General features: G+C 44.4%; 1 protein-coding gene across 1 annotated transcript in view; it reads right to left on the bottom strand.

Moving 5' to 3' along the window:
* Window positions 1-14,276: 14,276 nt before the first annotated feature.
* PIGN (phosphatidylinositol glycan anchor biosynthesis, class N) overlaps window positions 14,277-17,363 on the bottom strand; it is a gene marked incomplete at its 5' end in the record, with an annotated part of 88,315 nt that continues 85,228 nt past the window's right edge. The window contains one exon of the mRNA XM_009883949.1: window positions 14,277-14,400. Within this exon, the coding sequence (XP_009882251.1) occupies window positions 14,277-14,400 (124 nt within the window). The remainder of the gene's footprint in view (window positions 14,401-17,363) is intronic.

Below are 17,363 nucleotides of genomic sequence, written 5' to 3'. Positions count from 1 at the left end.
AGCTCCAGCTGCAGACCCAGCCTGGTGGAGGATCCTCTTGCATACACCAAGCCCATGGGGGACAGAAGGTCCCTTTCTTTCCCAACCTCCCTCATTCCTGAAAAAAAAATAAAATATCAAAGCTCAGGTCTCCAGGGCACCCTGCTGACTTCAAGGGAGTCAGTAGTGAACAGTGGGACAGGCTTAGTTTTGGCCCATTTGGATCACAAGGTGCAGAGGGCTGCCTCCCCAGAGGCAGTATTTCCCCAAAAAAAGGGTGATCTACCTAGGTGTTTTCTACCAGGGGGCACAAGCTGTCTTTAATCTCCAACTGCCAAGCGCTGCGATAAGGGAGGGCAGGGGAAGGATGGGCAGAGGGAGGCCAGAGTTATTATCCTGTGCCCTCAGGAGAGGAGGCTTCCTCCATACCGCTCTGCCTCTCTCTCGAAGCCAATTTCAGCTGAATTCAAAGGAGTCTCAGAAGTATAAGTCTCAAAAATAATTGAATGTCTACAAGGCTGATGAGACATAGCAGTTTGGGAGAATAAGAGTTCCCAGGGAAAAGCATGCGGCCAAGACTGGAGACAACTGGTCGGTGGGTCAGCAAAAAACACTCGTCCGGCTGTCCCCTGCCTGGGCACCAGGGCGACATGGCCAGACAGCCAGGGGATGCAGCACAGCCACAGCCTTGCCCAGGCTCCGCCAGGTCTTCTGCTCATGGGGACGTAACCTCAAACAATACAGGATATTGTTGGGAAGGGGAAACAATTTTTAGAGTTATTTCCATGACTGATTCCCTTGATGGGTGTGTGTGGGTGTGTGTGTGTTCCGTGCTACAGATACAGACTCAGTATCAAATTCCATGGCTGCAGTTTGAAGGTACATAATCGAGGTTGAAAACAAACTCGCTGTTTTCAGAGGTGATGGGGATCTGTCAGCAGGTGCTGGTATGCTACATGAACGCAAAGTTTTCTGCTCGGGGTTGCACACCTTTCTTCAGCAACTTCCAGTGAGAGCTGTAGGCTTGACACAGTAATATCTGGTAGATGACCACACCGGTCCTTTGAGCCCTTGAATTAATTCATCAAAAAACGTTAGCTAATAACTTTCAGCTGTAATTAAATAAGTTTCACATGGTATCAGACAGAATGAATACTCATTACTTCTCTTAGTCTATTGATGAGATTACAAGCAAATGTGCGGAAAAGAACAAAAATTCCTTCACCTTTCTTCTGTGTATCACAAGGCAAGAAAGAAGATCAAACAAAGCAAACAAACAGATGCAAGCCCTTCTTTCACAGCCGATTTTGCAGATTTCTTCAAAAAAACCTGCAAACCCCTAAGTGAGTAAGGATCTCAATTAAAAGACAGATTCTGTTCCTGCTGGTTTTGACGTGACTTACAGAAGTAATGCAAGTTTGTTTTGCTTACCGTTCCCTGTGCGTAGCTGGTGGTAATTGTTCTTACTGAGCAGTGGGGCATTTTTCTTTGTGGAAAAAAAAAATCAATAAATATTTAATTCATAAATGTAAGAGAGGGGATGAGCAAAAATATACAACTAATAAAGATAAATGGCTGTTGTAGTCATGAAGACTTCTTATTAAAGAGTCAGTGGAAAAAGTGTCCCTGCTGGGCAAAGAGAACAAAACAAATTGTGGACTTTATACTGCAAACGCAGCATTTAAAAAAAAAAAAAAAGAAAACAATGTTAATGCATCATTAAGGTTGAGTGTTTAAATCCACAGAAGCCAGCACAAACACGAAGGAAGATTCCTGCAGCAACGTTAATTGGGACTTACTGCAGACTGTGTTATTGATGATTGCATACATTCAGTTGCACAAACAAATTGCCAAAGCTGTATACAACTGGAATGCAAATGAGGGATGTGCAGCCATGTGGCTTCTCCTACAGTGTGAGACCCACCAGGTAACAAGTGCAGCCGGTGTGGCTTACAGGTCACCTACAGATACACACACATGCATATATATTACATGTTATAAGCATAAGGCAAAAAAACCCCATGCCTACCAAATCTTCAAGATATATCTAGTTATTTGTGTTTATTTATTTGCAGGCAAGTTAACAAAGACCGTGGCTAACAATGCATTCCTTTAGTGCATGCATAATTTAATTTGCTTCATCTGTTGTATCTGCAAATGCTGGAACATGACGAGAATGTAACACTCCTGAAGTCGTAAAGTACTTCTATTTAGTCATTTCTATGGCCAGATGAAAACTTTGCATTATTTCATGTCCCATATTGCCAATAAAACCACAGCTGAGCTAACACGCCTCAATCCCTATGCCTGTTTTCCAAAGCAAAATGTCCTGGGGACATATTCTCTAAATTGCCTATGAAGGCTTCGGAACAACACAAAACCAGCCCACAAAAAGACCCCATCCATCCTGGCAAGCACATACTAGTGTTATGCTGGAAAGGCTACTGTCTGTCTCGGTTCCAGCAAGTATCATTGCACCGTATCGGCACCAGGCGATCAAAACCTGGGAAATGGCTTTGAGCTGATGCTGAGGGGGGTTATTATCTGCGTTACTGCAGTTCCCAGACACCCCTACTGAGACCAGATTACTGCTGCAACACAGTACAAAGGCAGCAATAGGAAATTGCCTCTCTGTCCAGGTGGGCTATTAACCTTTCAGAGAAGGGGGAAAGTGTGGGTCATCCTGTCAAACAATTCCCAGTTCACAGGGGAAGTACTGACGTGGGCTGTACCTTCTACTGAATGCTGGGGATTGCAATGGGAATTCTGGTGTCATGATGTTTTGTTCAAAATGAAATCAAGTGCAAAATAGTGATCCCAGACATTTTATCAAGTTGCCTGAGGTCACGTGCTGTGAGAGAACCTAGAGCTGCCAGTTTCCCCACTAGCGCTTCCCACGACTAGTCAGCCTCTTCCCATCTTTTTGTGCCTCCTCTTTTATCACAAAAAAATAATGGAATTGCTCATGCAGTGTTGCATTTTCATTCCTACTCTATCTTCCAAGTTCCCCAGCAACTGAGCATAGGGTGAAACAGATAGGGGGGACATTCTGCTTAGATGATTTAACTAATCTCATGCAAATATACTCAGCAGTCTTGGTACCCATCGTGCTTTCACCTACATAATGGCCAAGCCAGCTGAATATTGCTTTTTCCAAAGATAATAGCATTTTTATGCATTATTCCTTAAAGCTTTTTGTGCTCACACACTGAAAAAAAAGCCCCAGCTGAGGAATAACAGAAGTCAATATACTTACTCTCTGTCCAGGTAATTATACGGCCTCCTCCCATGTTAGCTGAAGAGAATATGATGATGATAGGACATCATTAACATGTCTATTTTTTCCCCCCTTTTCTTACTTTTAGGATATGCAATGGAAAACTGCAGTTAAACATTTATCATGACATCTTTTCTGGCTTATATTAGAAATGCTGCTGCCTGCCTTATCTTGCATTTGAGAAGCAGGAAGGATTTTGCAGGCAAGATAAAACACAGAACGGGTTTAAAACAGAAAACAATAGACTTGCCTCTCCTGATATGAATTTATGTGATTTACTGATTTCTGAATTGTCTGATTCCAGAGGAAAAAAGAACAAAAAAAGACTATATATGTAGTTTCTTTTAGCAACAAAAGCAAACCCAGACCATTCAATAATACTAATGGAAGAGTTGTGAGCTCTTCCTCCACATCCCTCACCCACCCTCAAGTTAATTTGCTAGTGATAAAACCCACCCCAACGTACCTTCTCCCCAAGGAATCAGGATTGATTATGAAACTGAATGCTAGCATTTTTTCCATCTTCACGCCAAATCAGGGATTGTTCTTGCCCATGTTCATATGAGTTGACCAATATGCAAAGAGTTTAGAGTGAAGGCTGGGATTTCAAATCTGAGACCAAGGAGCTGGAGGATTTGGCTGGAGGGAGGGAGGTGGGTTGCATATAAGAAGACAGTCAGCTCATCACCTCAACCAGAACCATTACTTGGAAAAGCTGCAGCAATATGGCACCTGTAATAGCATACCAGAAAGCCATGACCAGCGTATAGGTCCAATATATCAAACCCAGCTTTAAAAAAGGAACAATAATAGACTTATAAAAAATGTAAGCGCTTGAATTTTGTAACAGCCAGCCTTTAAGTTATGCTCTTGAGAGAGCATTTTGAGTGTTGATCTATCTAGAATTGACTTTTTGATCCATTGGCTTCCACAGGCTTTTGGAAATTCCTGATGATTATGGTGGTTGTTTGCTTATATCCAAGGTCCACGCACTGGAGGAGCATAAAATCTATTTTGATGCTTTAAGTAGATATGGAGAAAGCTCCAGGTGCCCCCTCCCCTCTGACTACAAAAATATGACTACTTTCATAGCAGTTGTACGTCGTGCTGTTTGATCGTGGTTCAGTGTCTTTCAAGTTATTTCCATTACGATGAGAAATTGCTGAGGGATTCAAGTATTTTTATGCAATCCTGTTGATTTTGCAAAAAAAGAAGAGAGAAATACAAAAACCTTGAAGATAGTCTGCATCAAACCAGAGATAATTTCTTTATCATTTTCTAGCCTGCACTCAAACCTGGAAAGACACTTTTCAGCCATTTTCTCCGGATCATATTTCCAACTTTTTTCTGTCTCCAGGACAGCTCCCTTTTTCTGCCTGTTTCCTGGGTACTCTGTGGAGTACGGGTGTGTTGATCTGCTTGAGGGCAGAATGGCTCTACAGGGGGATCTGGACAGGCTGGATCGATGGACCGAGGCCAACTGTATGAGGTTCAACAAGGCCAAGTGCTGGATCCTACACCTGGGTCACAACAATCCCATGCAACGCTGCAAGCTTGGTGATGAGTGGCCGGAAAGCTGCCTGGTGGAAAAGGACATGGGGGTGTCGGTGGACAGTTGGCTGAATACGAGCCAGCAGTTTGCCCAGGTGGCCAAGAAGGCCAACAGCATCCTGGTTTGTATCAGAAATAGTGTGGCCAGCTGTACTCAGCACTGGTGAGGCCCCACCTCAAATACTGTGTTGAGTTTTGGTCCCCTCACTACAAGAAAGACATTGAGGTGCTGGAGCGTGTTCAGAGATGGGCTACGTAGTTGGTGAGGGGCCTGGCGAAAAAGTGCTATGAGGAGAGGCCGAGGGAACTGGGGTTGTTTCACTTGGAAAAATGGAAGCTGAGGAGAAACTTTATTGCTCTGTACAACTACCTGAAAGGAGGTTGTAGCAAAGGGGGGGGTCGGTCTCTTCTCCCAAGGACCATGTGATAGGACAAGAGAAAATGGCCTCAAGTTGCACCAGGGGAGGTCTAGATTGGATATTAGGAAAAATTTTTTCATGAAAAGCATTGTCAGGCACTGGAACAGGCTGCCCAGGGAAGGCGTTGAGTCACCATCCCTGGAGGTATTTAAAAGATGTGTAGATGCAGTGCTTAGGGACACGGTTTAGTGGTGGATTTGGCAGTGCTAGGTTAACGTTGGACTTGATGATCTTAAAGGTCTTTTACAAGCTAAACAACTCTGTGATTCTATGACTTCACTTGAAGTTCTAGTTTGGTAAATTTCACCCAGGCACATGAAAAAATTCTCACAGCGTTTGAAGGAAGTTTGTTACGTGGCATCCAAAACCAACGTCATCAGAATGACCCCGATTTGGACCTTCAACTTTTGTTTAACACTTATGGTTCAGAGCAGCTTTTTCCACCTCCAGCTTCAGGAACTTCCAAATACACTGTAAGAAAGTGGCTTGTGATGAAGCTAAGTTACTAACAGGCTTTCTGGTGTGTAGCAGTCCATGATGAATTCTGAAGAGTTTCAAGTTATTGGAAAAAAACCACCACTGTTTGTTGGGAGGCTAGGGGTGTTGGCTTTTTTTGGTCTAATTCCATTTCCAATTAAGCCATTCAGTGAAAGGAACAATATTTAATATGTTTGTGTTCCCCAAAATTAAAACCACAACAAACCAGAACAAAACACAGAGAACAAAATGCTGTTCTGAAATGGGCAGACTACATTAGTCTTTTGCTGGAATACCTCTATTTTTGCCCGAAGTCTGAGAAATCCTATGCAACTGACAACTCCCACTTCATCAACAGGAGCCGGGGATGCTCCATCCATGACGAGCTCTGATCTGTTTACACTCCTACTTCCTGCTGCCATCCTGATTTAAGTGCTATATGAGAAAGTTTTTCCCTTTTATAAGCTCTCTTAGCCAGACTCTGGTCCTCCAGGTCACTTAAGCACATGTTTAATTGAAGTGCACAAGCAGTTTCTTGAACTTAAGAGAGGACCTGACTCTGCCCCACCACAGTCAGCAGAGCCAGGTTGTTAGAAGTTAAGCACACGCTTAAGTGCTCTGCTGGATTTTTGCCCAAACTGTCAATCTTTTATAGTTAATCATTTATCACGCTGCTTATGCGCTGGTAGTTATGCTTCAGTGTGCAAATATGTAAATTGCTTTCATAAAGCTCCGCGCACCAAGCACAAATAATGCTTTCTCAGCCCTTTACAGGAGTTCTCCAGTCCTGTGACATCTCAGATAGATCAAACGGCACTTAGAACCGGCAAGAAAGTTACTTCTCCGTTAATTAAACAGAATCATTACTGTGTTCCTCTTCTTAATAGTGAGGCGCATTCACAGACTTGCAAAATAAACAAATAAATAACGCCATTTAGCTCTAACCTGACAAGTATCACACATTTTGCCTTTAGGAGCGTGTACATCGATCCATCTTACACACACCGCCACTCCCAGAGTGAGAAAAGGAGCAAGCTGTCAAATGCATGATAAGCATATTTGCATAACTGCAGCACAGATTAAGTTAAGTAACTACCTACAATGAGGGCATTTGCAAACACAAGTGACCATTTTAATTTTTCTTTCCCTGGCTAAGGTTAATTGCTGTGAACTACTGGGGAATGTCACCTCCACTTACCTGTGCCCTGTTGCTTTGTATTCAGAAAGCCCACAGCTCCCACGATTTTTCACAAAGAATTAAAATTGCCACGACGAGAGAAAATATAGTTACTGCCATTCAGATCCAATATATTGTATTGGACTGATAGGCGGTAACGGTGCCTCACTGAAATAGAGCCTTAAAATACAGTTAGTTGCAGTTCTGTAGATTGCAGAGCCAGTTATTCTGTGCTCCTGCCTGTGGGGCCTTCCATGCATCCACTAATGAAAAGGCTGCTGTTCCCCCAAATGTCAGGTACTTTTGCAAGAAATGAGTACTGGGAAGGGAAAATGACAAAGTCTGTTCCCTTGCTCTGTAGAGCAATTTTTGTAAAAATTTATTCTCTGTCAAGCAAACTGCCTGGAAAAAAAAAATGCAGTCAGCCAGTTTTTCTAAGAGGAAGCTTGAACACTTCTCAGATTGAGTCATATTAAAATGAATTAATGCCCACAGCTGGTCTCCCAATCATTAATTGAAAAAAAAAAAAAAACCACCAAACCCCAAGCTTTAAGTATCATTAAAAAAAAAATCCTGAACACACAAACAAAAGCAGCAAAGCAAGCAAACAGGTTCCCCCATGATAGACCGGTTGCCATCACAACCCACCGAACAGGACAAAACTCGTCCCCCCTGAACCATCCTGGGCTCGGGCGCTGACTTTGCAAACGCTCCGAGCTTCTGCGCAGAGCCAGGCTGGCAGGTCACAGGCAGAGGAGCAAGGGTAGCAGGGACGCTCAAGGGCAACCACCAAAACCCACGCTCAGGGGAAAAAAAAAATCTTGGGCAGGGTTCACTGCACAACTGTTTTGGGACTAGCAGGGAAATAAAGCCCCAGGAAATGGAGGAGCTTGGGACAATGTTTCAGACGGCTTGTGTTCAATTCAGGTCCCAGATGAAGATTTGGCCGTTATCCCAAATACCAGGAGGCTTTCCTTTACTACGTAATTCTTTAAAAATGACGTGCATATTTCATTTCTACTTTTGTCCGTAAATATCCATCAATTACCAAGTTACATTAAAGCAAGTATATTTGTAGCATTTTTAAGGAAATATAATGTGTTAATGTTAGAAGAGACACAGAAACGTACTGCTTGTATGAAAAAAATGCATGGTGGTGAAATGGGTATTTTCCTTTCACAGTAGGTCAGATATAACAAGCTTCCTACTCAAAGGCCACAATGGAAAATATCCACTCATTTCGGGAGATCTAGTGAGATGGAGACAGACATCTGAGCAGCTAAATATAGCTCTGGATAGCAGTAAGTTCTAGTGTCTCTTAACTTAATATGGAAATTGATACAAAAATAAAATAACAGTATTTTCAGAGCCTGTCTCTGCTTGCATGCTCACCAGGACTCAAACCACCAAATTTCAGCCCCTGTTGAAATTGCTCTGCTGGTTTTGTCTTGCACTGTCTCATACGCCAAGAAGACAGAATAACGATGTCCAGCACAAAAGGCCACGTCTACTGAGATATACAAAGGTTACTCCACAGAAGGTCAATATGAGAACTGCGCTCAGAATGCCTTGTCCTTCAGCATTTCTGCAAGAGCGATAAGCTAAGTTTAATTAGAGGAGTTTAGGTCTTGGTCAGAGATTTCCCCAACCCAAAATCCCAGTGGTTCAATTTTGCAACGTTTGTTACTGGACACATGCCCTTTGGATCAGCTTGCGGTTGCTGAAGCTTGGAGTCGGGCTTGGGCAGGTACTGCTGAAGCAACGCTGCAAACCACCCGAGGAGGAAGAGGAGGCGGTGAGAACAGCGAAGAGCCGTGCAAGTGACACATGGCTTTCTCATATTTCTCCTCCCATCTTGCTGTGAGGTAAAAATGTTGTACCTGGGTGTGATTGCACTTGCAGTGATTTAAATTTAGACTTCCCAGGCATGACTCTGCACTAGACTATCCCTTGCTCAGCCACTGGCCCAAGCACAGGGCCTGCAGGACTTGGCAGGCTCTACACTGGATCACAGGAAAATTCAGGTCAGGAAGGACCTCCCTGCAGCAGAGGTGACACCCCGAGAAGCAGGGCTGCAGATGGCAAGAAATTCAAAGCAGAAGTGGGCTCCATCACCACTCGTTACCCATTGCAAGCACATTCGGCTGGAGATCTTGGTGCAGTGCTTTCTCTCTCCCCCTCTCAGAGAATGCACTGGATGATATCCAGCCATTAACAGGTTTGCCAACGGTACTGACCCGAGTGAAAGGCAAACCTGTATGTCAGCTTCATCTTATGTAATGTTAAAGGAAATGAAAAAAGAAGAAGAAGAAAAAAGGCATTTGCTCTTACAACTCACATGGAAAATAAAATGCAAACAAAAGTGTTTTTCTCTATTTCCACTTTATATTACCCACCTTCAAAGTTAGAAAGTTATGAAGCTTGCTGCAAAGCCTAATAAACAAATAAAGAAAATATCAACAAGCTTGATTTCAAAGGTCACAGGAAGGGGGTGAGTGCCATGCTTTCAGCCTTCTCCTCCCTCTTTTCAGTACTCCTCAAATGTTAAAATGATGTGCTCTGCCCCAGGGTGAGGAGGGAGCTCTTGCAGGTAACAGCTGAATTCAGAGCCTCTTTAAGCCTATGAACTGGAATTCAACCCTGCACATCCTTATGAATATAATGAGTCCAGGAGAGGCTAGCTGAGGAGAAAGTTGTAAACCATCTGGTGACTACCAGCTGCTATGACGGTCAGTCCCAGCTCACCATGAGCCCCGTCTCACAAACGACCAGGGCTGATCTGGTGCTGTCCCATACACATGGCAGCAGTGCAAGATAGGTTCCCAAACCTTCCCCAGCCACGGCAGCTCACAAAGCAGCTGCCCAAAGGCAACACACAGGAGAAGAAAGCCAAAGTTTCTTGCCTTTAGGCTGGATGAAGCCACGAGATGATGGAGAAGGGGGCACCTGGAGCTGTGGCACAGAGCACACTCCAAAGCAGATGCCAGACAAGAGACATTCTCCCTTCCCCACCACAACTGCAGCTCCCCAGAATATTTTCTCCAGCTGGCTCCTGCTCACAGCACCCCACCCTACAAGGATGCAGCAGCAAAAGCCTGGCAGCCTCCATGTTCTCATCCTCCTTGCCAAAGGCATCCGAGATAAGCACGCTCACCACCCCAAAGACACAGGAAAAGGGACTGCAGGATCACATGGACAATTTCGAAAAGCAATGAGCATTGTACCCTTACAGATTAGTTATGGTGATAGAATGCGAATGGTAGAATCCATTTGTATCATGGCTTGGCCAAACCAGACACCACAGTTCAAGGGCGATGCTAGAGAGCAAGGTTTGGGTAAGACCATGAATGTTCATTCATGTCTTTGTTCTCATTCAAAAACGTGAAGGCTGTAGCAGCCACTGTGTGCATTGAAATTGCCAAAGCTTGTAAAATCTGATTTACTCTGTGAGGGGGAAGGGGAAGTCATTTAGTTTGAGTCATAAGAGATCTTGATACAATCTAAGCTTCATCACCTCTGAAGAAACAGCTCGCTCCCTACATGGATATCAAAAGGCTGCTGTGTACAACCTTGATAACACAATAGCAGAGAACAATTCCTAGCGCTGAAGATTACAAGACCTTTTTATCAGCTGCTCTTCAGTACAGCTTCTCTCGAATTACACCACCTGATGGGCACTCCAGGTTTATGGTTAACTCTTCAGGGGTCCGTGGCTCTGAAAGCAAGAAGATACAAGCTTTGCAGAGGGTTTTACACTACAAGTATAGTAAAAAAAAAAAAATAAATGCGGCCTTAGACATAAATAACGATGTTGATCTACCTGCCTTTCCCTGCCTGAGGTCTTCGCTATCTGGAGCCTCACCTACTCTTGGATTCAGTCAGCAACTCTGCTGCAGGGGAAAAAAAAGGCAGGCAGGAGGGCTCGGGGTAATTCTACCTTTGTGCCCTTCGCAGAAAACACAGGGGCTGGGTAATACCCGCACTGGCCCACAAGGCTCTGCTGGCTCAGAGTCCCCCTTTCTGTGGCCCACATCCTACCTGGGCCCCATGAAGAGGGATAATGCTTGAAGATCCACAAGTAGAGGTATAGAAAGCTTAAACTCAGCTGAGAACAAAATTTTATTCCCTACCTTAGCTCCTAAGGTTGGGGAGGACTTTTTATTGCTGATGACATTTATTTCTGGAAAGGAGAGGAACACGCATCTGTGGGAGGGAAGAGTCAACTCTGTCACACACCCCATGGGGCAGTGTAAAGTAGCTGAGTGCGAGAATTTTTGACACCTCCCTGTGCTGGAGTAAACCCAGAAGTGCGGGCCAAGACTCCTGCAAGAGGCTCCCCTGGGGAGACACGGGAATAGCACAGCCAATCCTGCCTTTCTGCCAGAGCTTCTCTCCAGCACTCCCGCAGCCTCGGCTAGAAGCTGAATGCACAAATGGCACAGAGATGCAAGGGACCAGTGGGGGAAAGGGAAAGGTTCAGCTAAGGCTGCTACCGCTATGGCTCAACCAGGACACAGAGCAAATGGCAAACAAGAACATATCCTGGCAGAGCAGCACTGGGGCAAAACCCAATGCATGCATTGCAAATGTTCCCCCGTGCTCACTGTCCCCTTTCTGCTCTTTCAAGAATGGATGAAAAAAAAAACCCCAAAACCTGCTTTGTGGAAAGAGACGCTATGGAAGCCACAAGCGGAAAGAGTAATTGATGCAGGCTCTACTTTGGACAGCCACTTCCACTCGCCTGCATACCAGAGTATATGGATTACTCCTACTACCATAGACGAGCAGCATGAGACACAGCGGGGCGAGATGCTGTTTTATTACCAGCTCCCTGTGGTAAGAAAAGCCATCGGGCTTGAGCTCCTGTGCATTCTCCTGGGGAACCTGCAGCACCAGACAGTATGTACCTTCAGTGTTTTCACTCAGTAGGTAGGACATCCACTTGGTCTTGTCATAGATAACAAGCAGTTTTGACATGCCTGGAGAACATGGGCCTTCAGGGTAGCAGCCCTGTGGGTCCCACATTCCTACTTTTTCAGTCAATTCCTTCACATCACACCAACACCAGCTGTTCAGCTGCTCCCATTAGTGAATTTGCTCTACAAACAGTAGCTTTGCAAAGAAATCACTCCAGCAATGGAGGCTGGGATGCTCAATGGTACAGCTGTCTATAGTCGTGCGCATGGAAATGACAGCGCTGTAGACAGAGGTCTCAAGACATCAGTTAGGTCACACAAAGCTGATTGTACTGTATCATTGTACCCTACAATGATACAGTACACTGTAGATACTTGTAGACTGAGGCTGCAGCAGGGATAGCTCTCCATAGCACAGACTCACTGGATCTAAGGAAAACAAGTATGGCAGGTTGCCATGCCTGCACACGACTTTTGCTGTAGCAGCAACTTTCCACCTGCTCATGGTTGCTCCTTGCCTTGGCTGTATGGTACGACTACCAGCAGTGGGTACATGCCCACCTTTTGGCACGCAAGTCTGTGGGTATAGTCTGTAACAAACGTGAAATATCTTCTGTGACTGAGGCCAGCTGTGCTAGCAACATGCCCAGTAGGACCACCAGACCACTACCTAGTAGAAAAATTACTCCCTCTCCAGTGCTCAGACACTCTCAAGAGGCACTCCGAAGCTGCACGGATGACTGCAGGCCCATGATACGATGTTTTTCTAGCACTCAACAAGCAGATGGAGGTTTGTGACCGGTTTCTCCCAGCCAAACTTCCTGCAGTGGGATGACTAGTTTCCAGAGCGTTAAACAGACGTGTGACCACGGCCAAATGCCAGATGGCTGGAAAGAGGACTGGAGCAGCCCTCATGACGAATGTCTAGCCTTGGCTGCCAGCATCACGTACCGTATGTATCAGCTCCCAGAGAGGAAGGCCTGGCTGCAAGTTGCGTGTGTGACACAGGAATATTACATAGCACAATTTTTAGTGACGCCATCATACAATAGCACAGAAAGAAGAAAGATTTTCCTTTCACTCACTTCCTTCACCGTGCAAAGGGATCTGTTTCAAAAGCCCTACTGACGGTGTGGATGGAAAAAGCTGTTTCAAAGGCAGGACACCTAGCTTTGTGCATGCCACCTGCTGAGCAGGAGATACAATTTTTGCTTCAGGAAGTATAATTTTCGTTTAATTCTCGCAGCAGATGACTTCAGGGAGTGATGAAGCATTGAGGTGTAGGCAGTTACTGTAGTTTGTGCTACTTAATCAGCTGTGGGCTACTGGTAGGGAAGCTGATGCTTGCTGTTGAAAGGGCTACAAAGTTACAAGTCTATCTCAAAGCCTCATGCAATGTATTCAGTTACTGGGTCCCCAGGAGCACCCACAAAAGCAGAGGCTCTCAAGCACCCTGTCTCTTTGCTCTCACTTGTAATCAGCGTATAACCAGGGGATTTGTGTCTGCATTTGATTCATGGTGCAGCCATTACCCAGGCTGATGCCTGTAATCAGGAGCAGAAAACAAGCAAAAAGGAAAACAAGGAAAGAAAAAAGTCTCTGTGTGGCATCGCTCTATGCAAACCACCAACTCCAGCTGCAGCTTCATGACCTCTTTATGCTGATTAACTCTGGGCTGCGACTGAAACAGCCCTAACCTTCCTCCCCACTCCATCACAAGCTGGACCAGGGAATCTGTCTGAATCCTATTTTACAATTCTTTAATCAGGTTCCTTTTCATATGGATCAATTACCTGAGCTGGTATACTGCTCAGGTCACCCAAGTACAGGAGGCAGCGAGAGGACACGGTCAGCAGCAGCACTTCACACCAAGGTTAGCTAAAACCTTCTGTCTTACGAGCAACAGCCTCACAGTGTACCAGTCTTAACCTGCCTCAGCATATTCTCACATGCACATTGACACAACTTGCAAAAAGCATCACCAGTTTCAGAGATATTCAAATGCGTCTGCCACATCGGCAACATACAAATCAGTGATCTGCCCAGACTGATTTCATTTATGCTTTAGCCTGTGAGATGCTTATGTGAGACATGAAATGAAGCTAGGACTCTACAGACTCCTAATGAGAGTGAGCATGTGAGACAAACAACTGTCAGACAAGTTATAACCACAAAAGAACCAACCCAAAGATGGTTGCCTATATTTTTTAAAAAGGACTGTCGCTGTTTTTATTTTCCAGAAATATGTACACTTGGAGAATAAAGCTGAGGCTTTTTCAGTCCCGTTGATGTCTAAAAGGCAATCTCCAAATGTAAATTTCAGTCACGAGATGGCATTTAACCTGTATCAGCAGAGCACTCTGATCCCTGGATGGGATTTTGGCGCTCTAGTCCACTAACTTATATTTACATTCCAGAGGTGGAGATTCGTTCAGACGAAGCCTGAGGATGGGAACAAGGCAGGAAGATTTATTGCTTTATCATGTGGAATGGTGCTTAGTTGTTCTGGGAAGTTCAAGTCTCTTTGTAGTTAGCAGCTGGGCCAGTCCATTCATCAGCATCATAAATATGGTCAACGACATCACGAGCACATAGTGGCTAATGCTGCAAGGAGGAGACAGATAAAATAAGTGAGAAAAAATGCAAATTTTCAGAGTAAAAAAAATAAATGACATAAACAACCCTCTGAATATTTTTTTTAACTAGGTCTAATTAGTGGCCTAGTATGTAATTTTATATATTCTGCTCCTCAAAGACAACTATTATAGCAGCACTATCATGTAAAACCCAAAGCCTGTGACAAAATAAAATGGTGGGGACAATAGAAAACACAACTGAGCATACACCAAGTGAATAAGAGGCACTGGTTATATTTTTCATTCAAGTGGGTAATGCAATGTATGCAACTGAAACCACTGCAGAAGTTCTGTTTGCTGTGAACTGGTAACAGAATGTAGGAAGAACTTGCCATCATGTAGACATTCCTTGGTAGTAAGACAACTCAGATATTTATGTCAGCTGAAGTGCAATTTTCTAGAGAAAACACTATTCCAGGGATGAGCAGCTTTAAGAAAAAAAAAACGCACTACTTTTTCACTCAACATTTCTAAAAATTGTGGAATTCTCTGCTGTGGTAACACATTGTTTCAAAGAGATTAAACAAGAGTTCAAGAGTGGCTAATAGCACAATTTCAAGATACAGCTTCTGGGTTAGGAAGTCCTTAAGTCACTAATGATTAAAAGGATAACAAGCAGAAAGTGTGTCCTCCACTTGCTCAAATTCTGGTATCTGACCTTCACTAGTGTCAGACTGAGATTTGACCTAGATCATTCAGCATCCTGTGTTCAATGTCTGAATCAAGCCGTTATTAATGTACACCACTAGTCTTCAAGAAATTAGAATTTTTCAGAATCCAGTGACATTTCACGCTGGAGTTGCAGATGAAACACTGCTGCACCCGTGTCCATCACACATCCAGTGCAGTTGTTTTTTTTCCTGGGACTAATGAAGATACTGGCATTCTGACATGAGAGGCATCCATACCTCTTGATGCACCCATACCCACTACTTCAAAGCAGATGGCTCTTTAGGACGAGCGGGGTAACTTCGGACTCGATGAAGCCTGAGTTTAGTCACAAAAAAGGGACTGCAAGGAGCACTTGCAGGTTTAATGACCTGGAATTTCTGCCAGAGGACTCATTCAGTTTGAGAGTTTAGCCACGGAAGAGCAGTAAAGCTCATAATGTCGATGCTATCAATCTTCACGACCCCGAGACTGTGACAACCCTGGCACTAGCCTAGCGCAATTTAGCTCTATGAAGTGGAGAAGCACCAGCTTTTAACAAAGCTGGGCTGCTAACCAGTGTGAAAGAACAAAAGTAATGCAGAAAGTTCACTAATGAGCAGGAGCTCTTCCACAGCCAAGATACCAGCAACCAAAGGAGCTAGGGTCTGACCAAATTGGACGGAGAACACCGAAAAGGACTTGACTACAAGATTTTTCTGTGTCAGTTGAGTCTGACTAACCCTTCTCACAAATACCTTGCTCAAAATACATAGTTTTAAGAAATCAGTTACAAATATCCACTGTCATAAATGGGCTCAGACCTCAACAGGCATAATCCACCCCAACAGCCTGCATCTCCATAACTTCCACTTGTACACAGCACAGCTGAAAATATTCACTAATGGGATCAACTCAAGGTTTAAAATATCAGACAGGAGCCATCTTTCCTACGTGCTTTTCCTATACGCATCTCCCCTCTCCAGCTTTAGCTAAGCAAAGCAGCACACCTATGAGCGCCATACTTCTGCTCTGTTTCTGTGGGGAAGGTGTAAGAAGACACAGCGAGAGCATGAAGTCAGGCACAAAGCCTACTTCCACCTGGGTAGCGCACTTCGGACTTTGTAGTTCACAGCACACTCACAATAACAAAGATAACACAAATCCCTCAAGAGCTGCCCTTGGAAGTCCACCTGGGTGTGTAACAGGTTCGGTTTCAGTTCTCCACGGGAAAGGACATATTGACGACTGAAAGTCAAACCCTCATGGCAGTTATCTTCATGGCATAACGTGCCCTTGGGGACTGTGCAAGCACCACAGGCAGAGAAGGTTGCACGGCTCTTAAGGGAACAGCCACTCTGGTAAATAGCTGGATGGCTTAACATCTCTTGCATTACTGGTAACAACTCAACTTTCCTTCTCACCTGGCACCAGAATTGTAGTTTTTCATCTAAGTAGCAACACCACTTTCCTTCTAGCTTTCAAAGAAAGCTTGAATGACAAATCTGAAAATCAGAAGCCAAACAAAGACCCTGCCTTTATTCCTACAGACACCCTGAGACAGTCACCAGAGGATCAGCGACTTGCTGCCATCAGCATGGTCCTTACAGAGGCGTCGGAGTTCCTGTCTGCACCAAAAGGAACTTTTCCAGATGTGAGTGCTAATCAGTGACTTTGGGGGGCATAGAGAGGGACTTTCTCAAAGGAAAACAACTCTCCACGAACTCTGCTTAGCTGCCTATCAGTCGAGGGACTGTATTTTTGAAAAGAAAAGTATTGCACACACTTCTCCCTTGCTATACTGGAAAAGGCTGAATAGTTATGCTCCTTTATTAAAATATCAGATGTTCAGAGCAAAGAAATAAATATTATGCCACAGAGCACAATTAAAAACAATTTCAGTCTACTTGTCACATAATTACAAACAGCCAGCATCTCTGGGGCTATCAGCAACTGGTACTGCAGTGCCTGCAGACAGCTCTGCTTGGTAAATTAGTTCTCAGGCTGGGGTAATGCTGTAATTAAACAAACAAACAAAGCAAGACTCTTACAGGTATATGCCACAACAGCAGTGGAAAAACCTGCTGCTACAACCCAGAACTGTACCCTTGGCTGGATCTGTAGTTACAGTGAGGCGGGTAATTCTCAAAACAAGCTTCCTCTATCAGAAGTCAAACCTGAGCTAATAAATAAAAGAAGCAAGATTCGAGGCTCCAGGCAAGTTAGATCCATGTGGAAGACAAAGTGACATTAAACAGGTATATGGGAAGAGCATAGTGGGGC

This window comes from Charadrius vociferus, unplaced genomic scaffold, assembly GCF_000708025.1.
Source record: "Charadrius vociferus isolate BGI_N301 unplaced genomic scaffold, ASM70802v2 scaffold234, whole genome shotgun sequence".
Taxonomy (NCBI): Eukaryota; Metazoa; Chordata; class Aves; order Charadriiformes; family Charadriidae; genus Charadrius; species Charadrius vociferus.
This window is presented reverse-complemented; position numbering and strand designations above follow the sequence as displayed.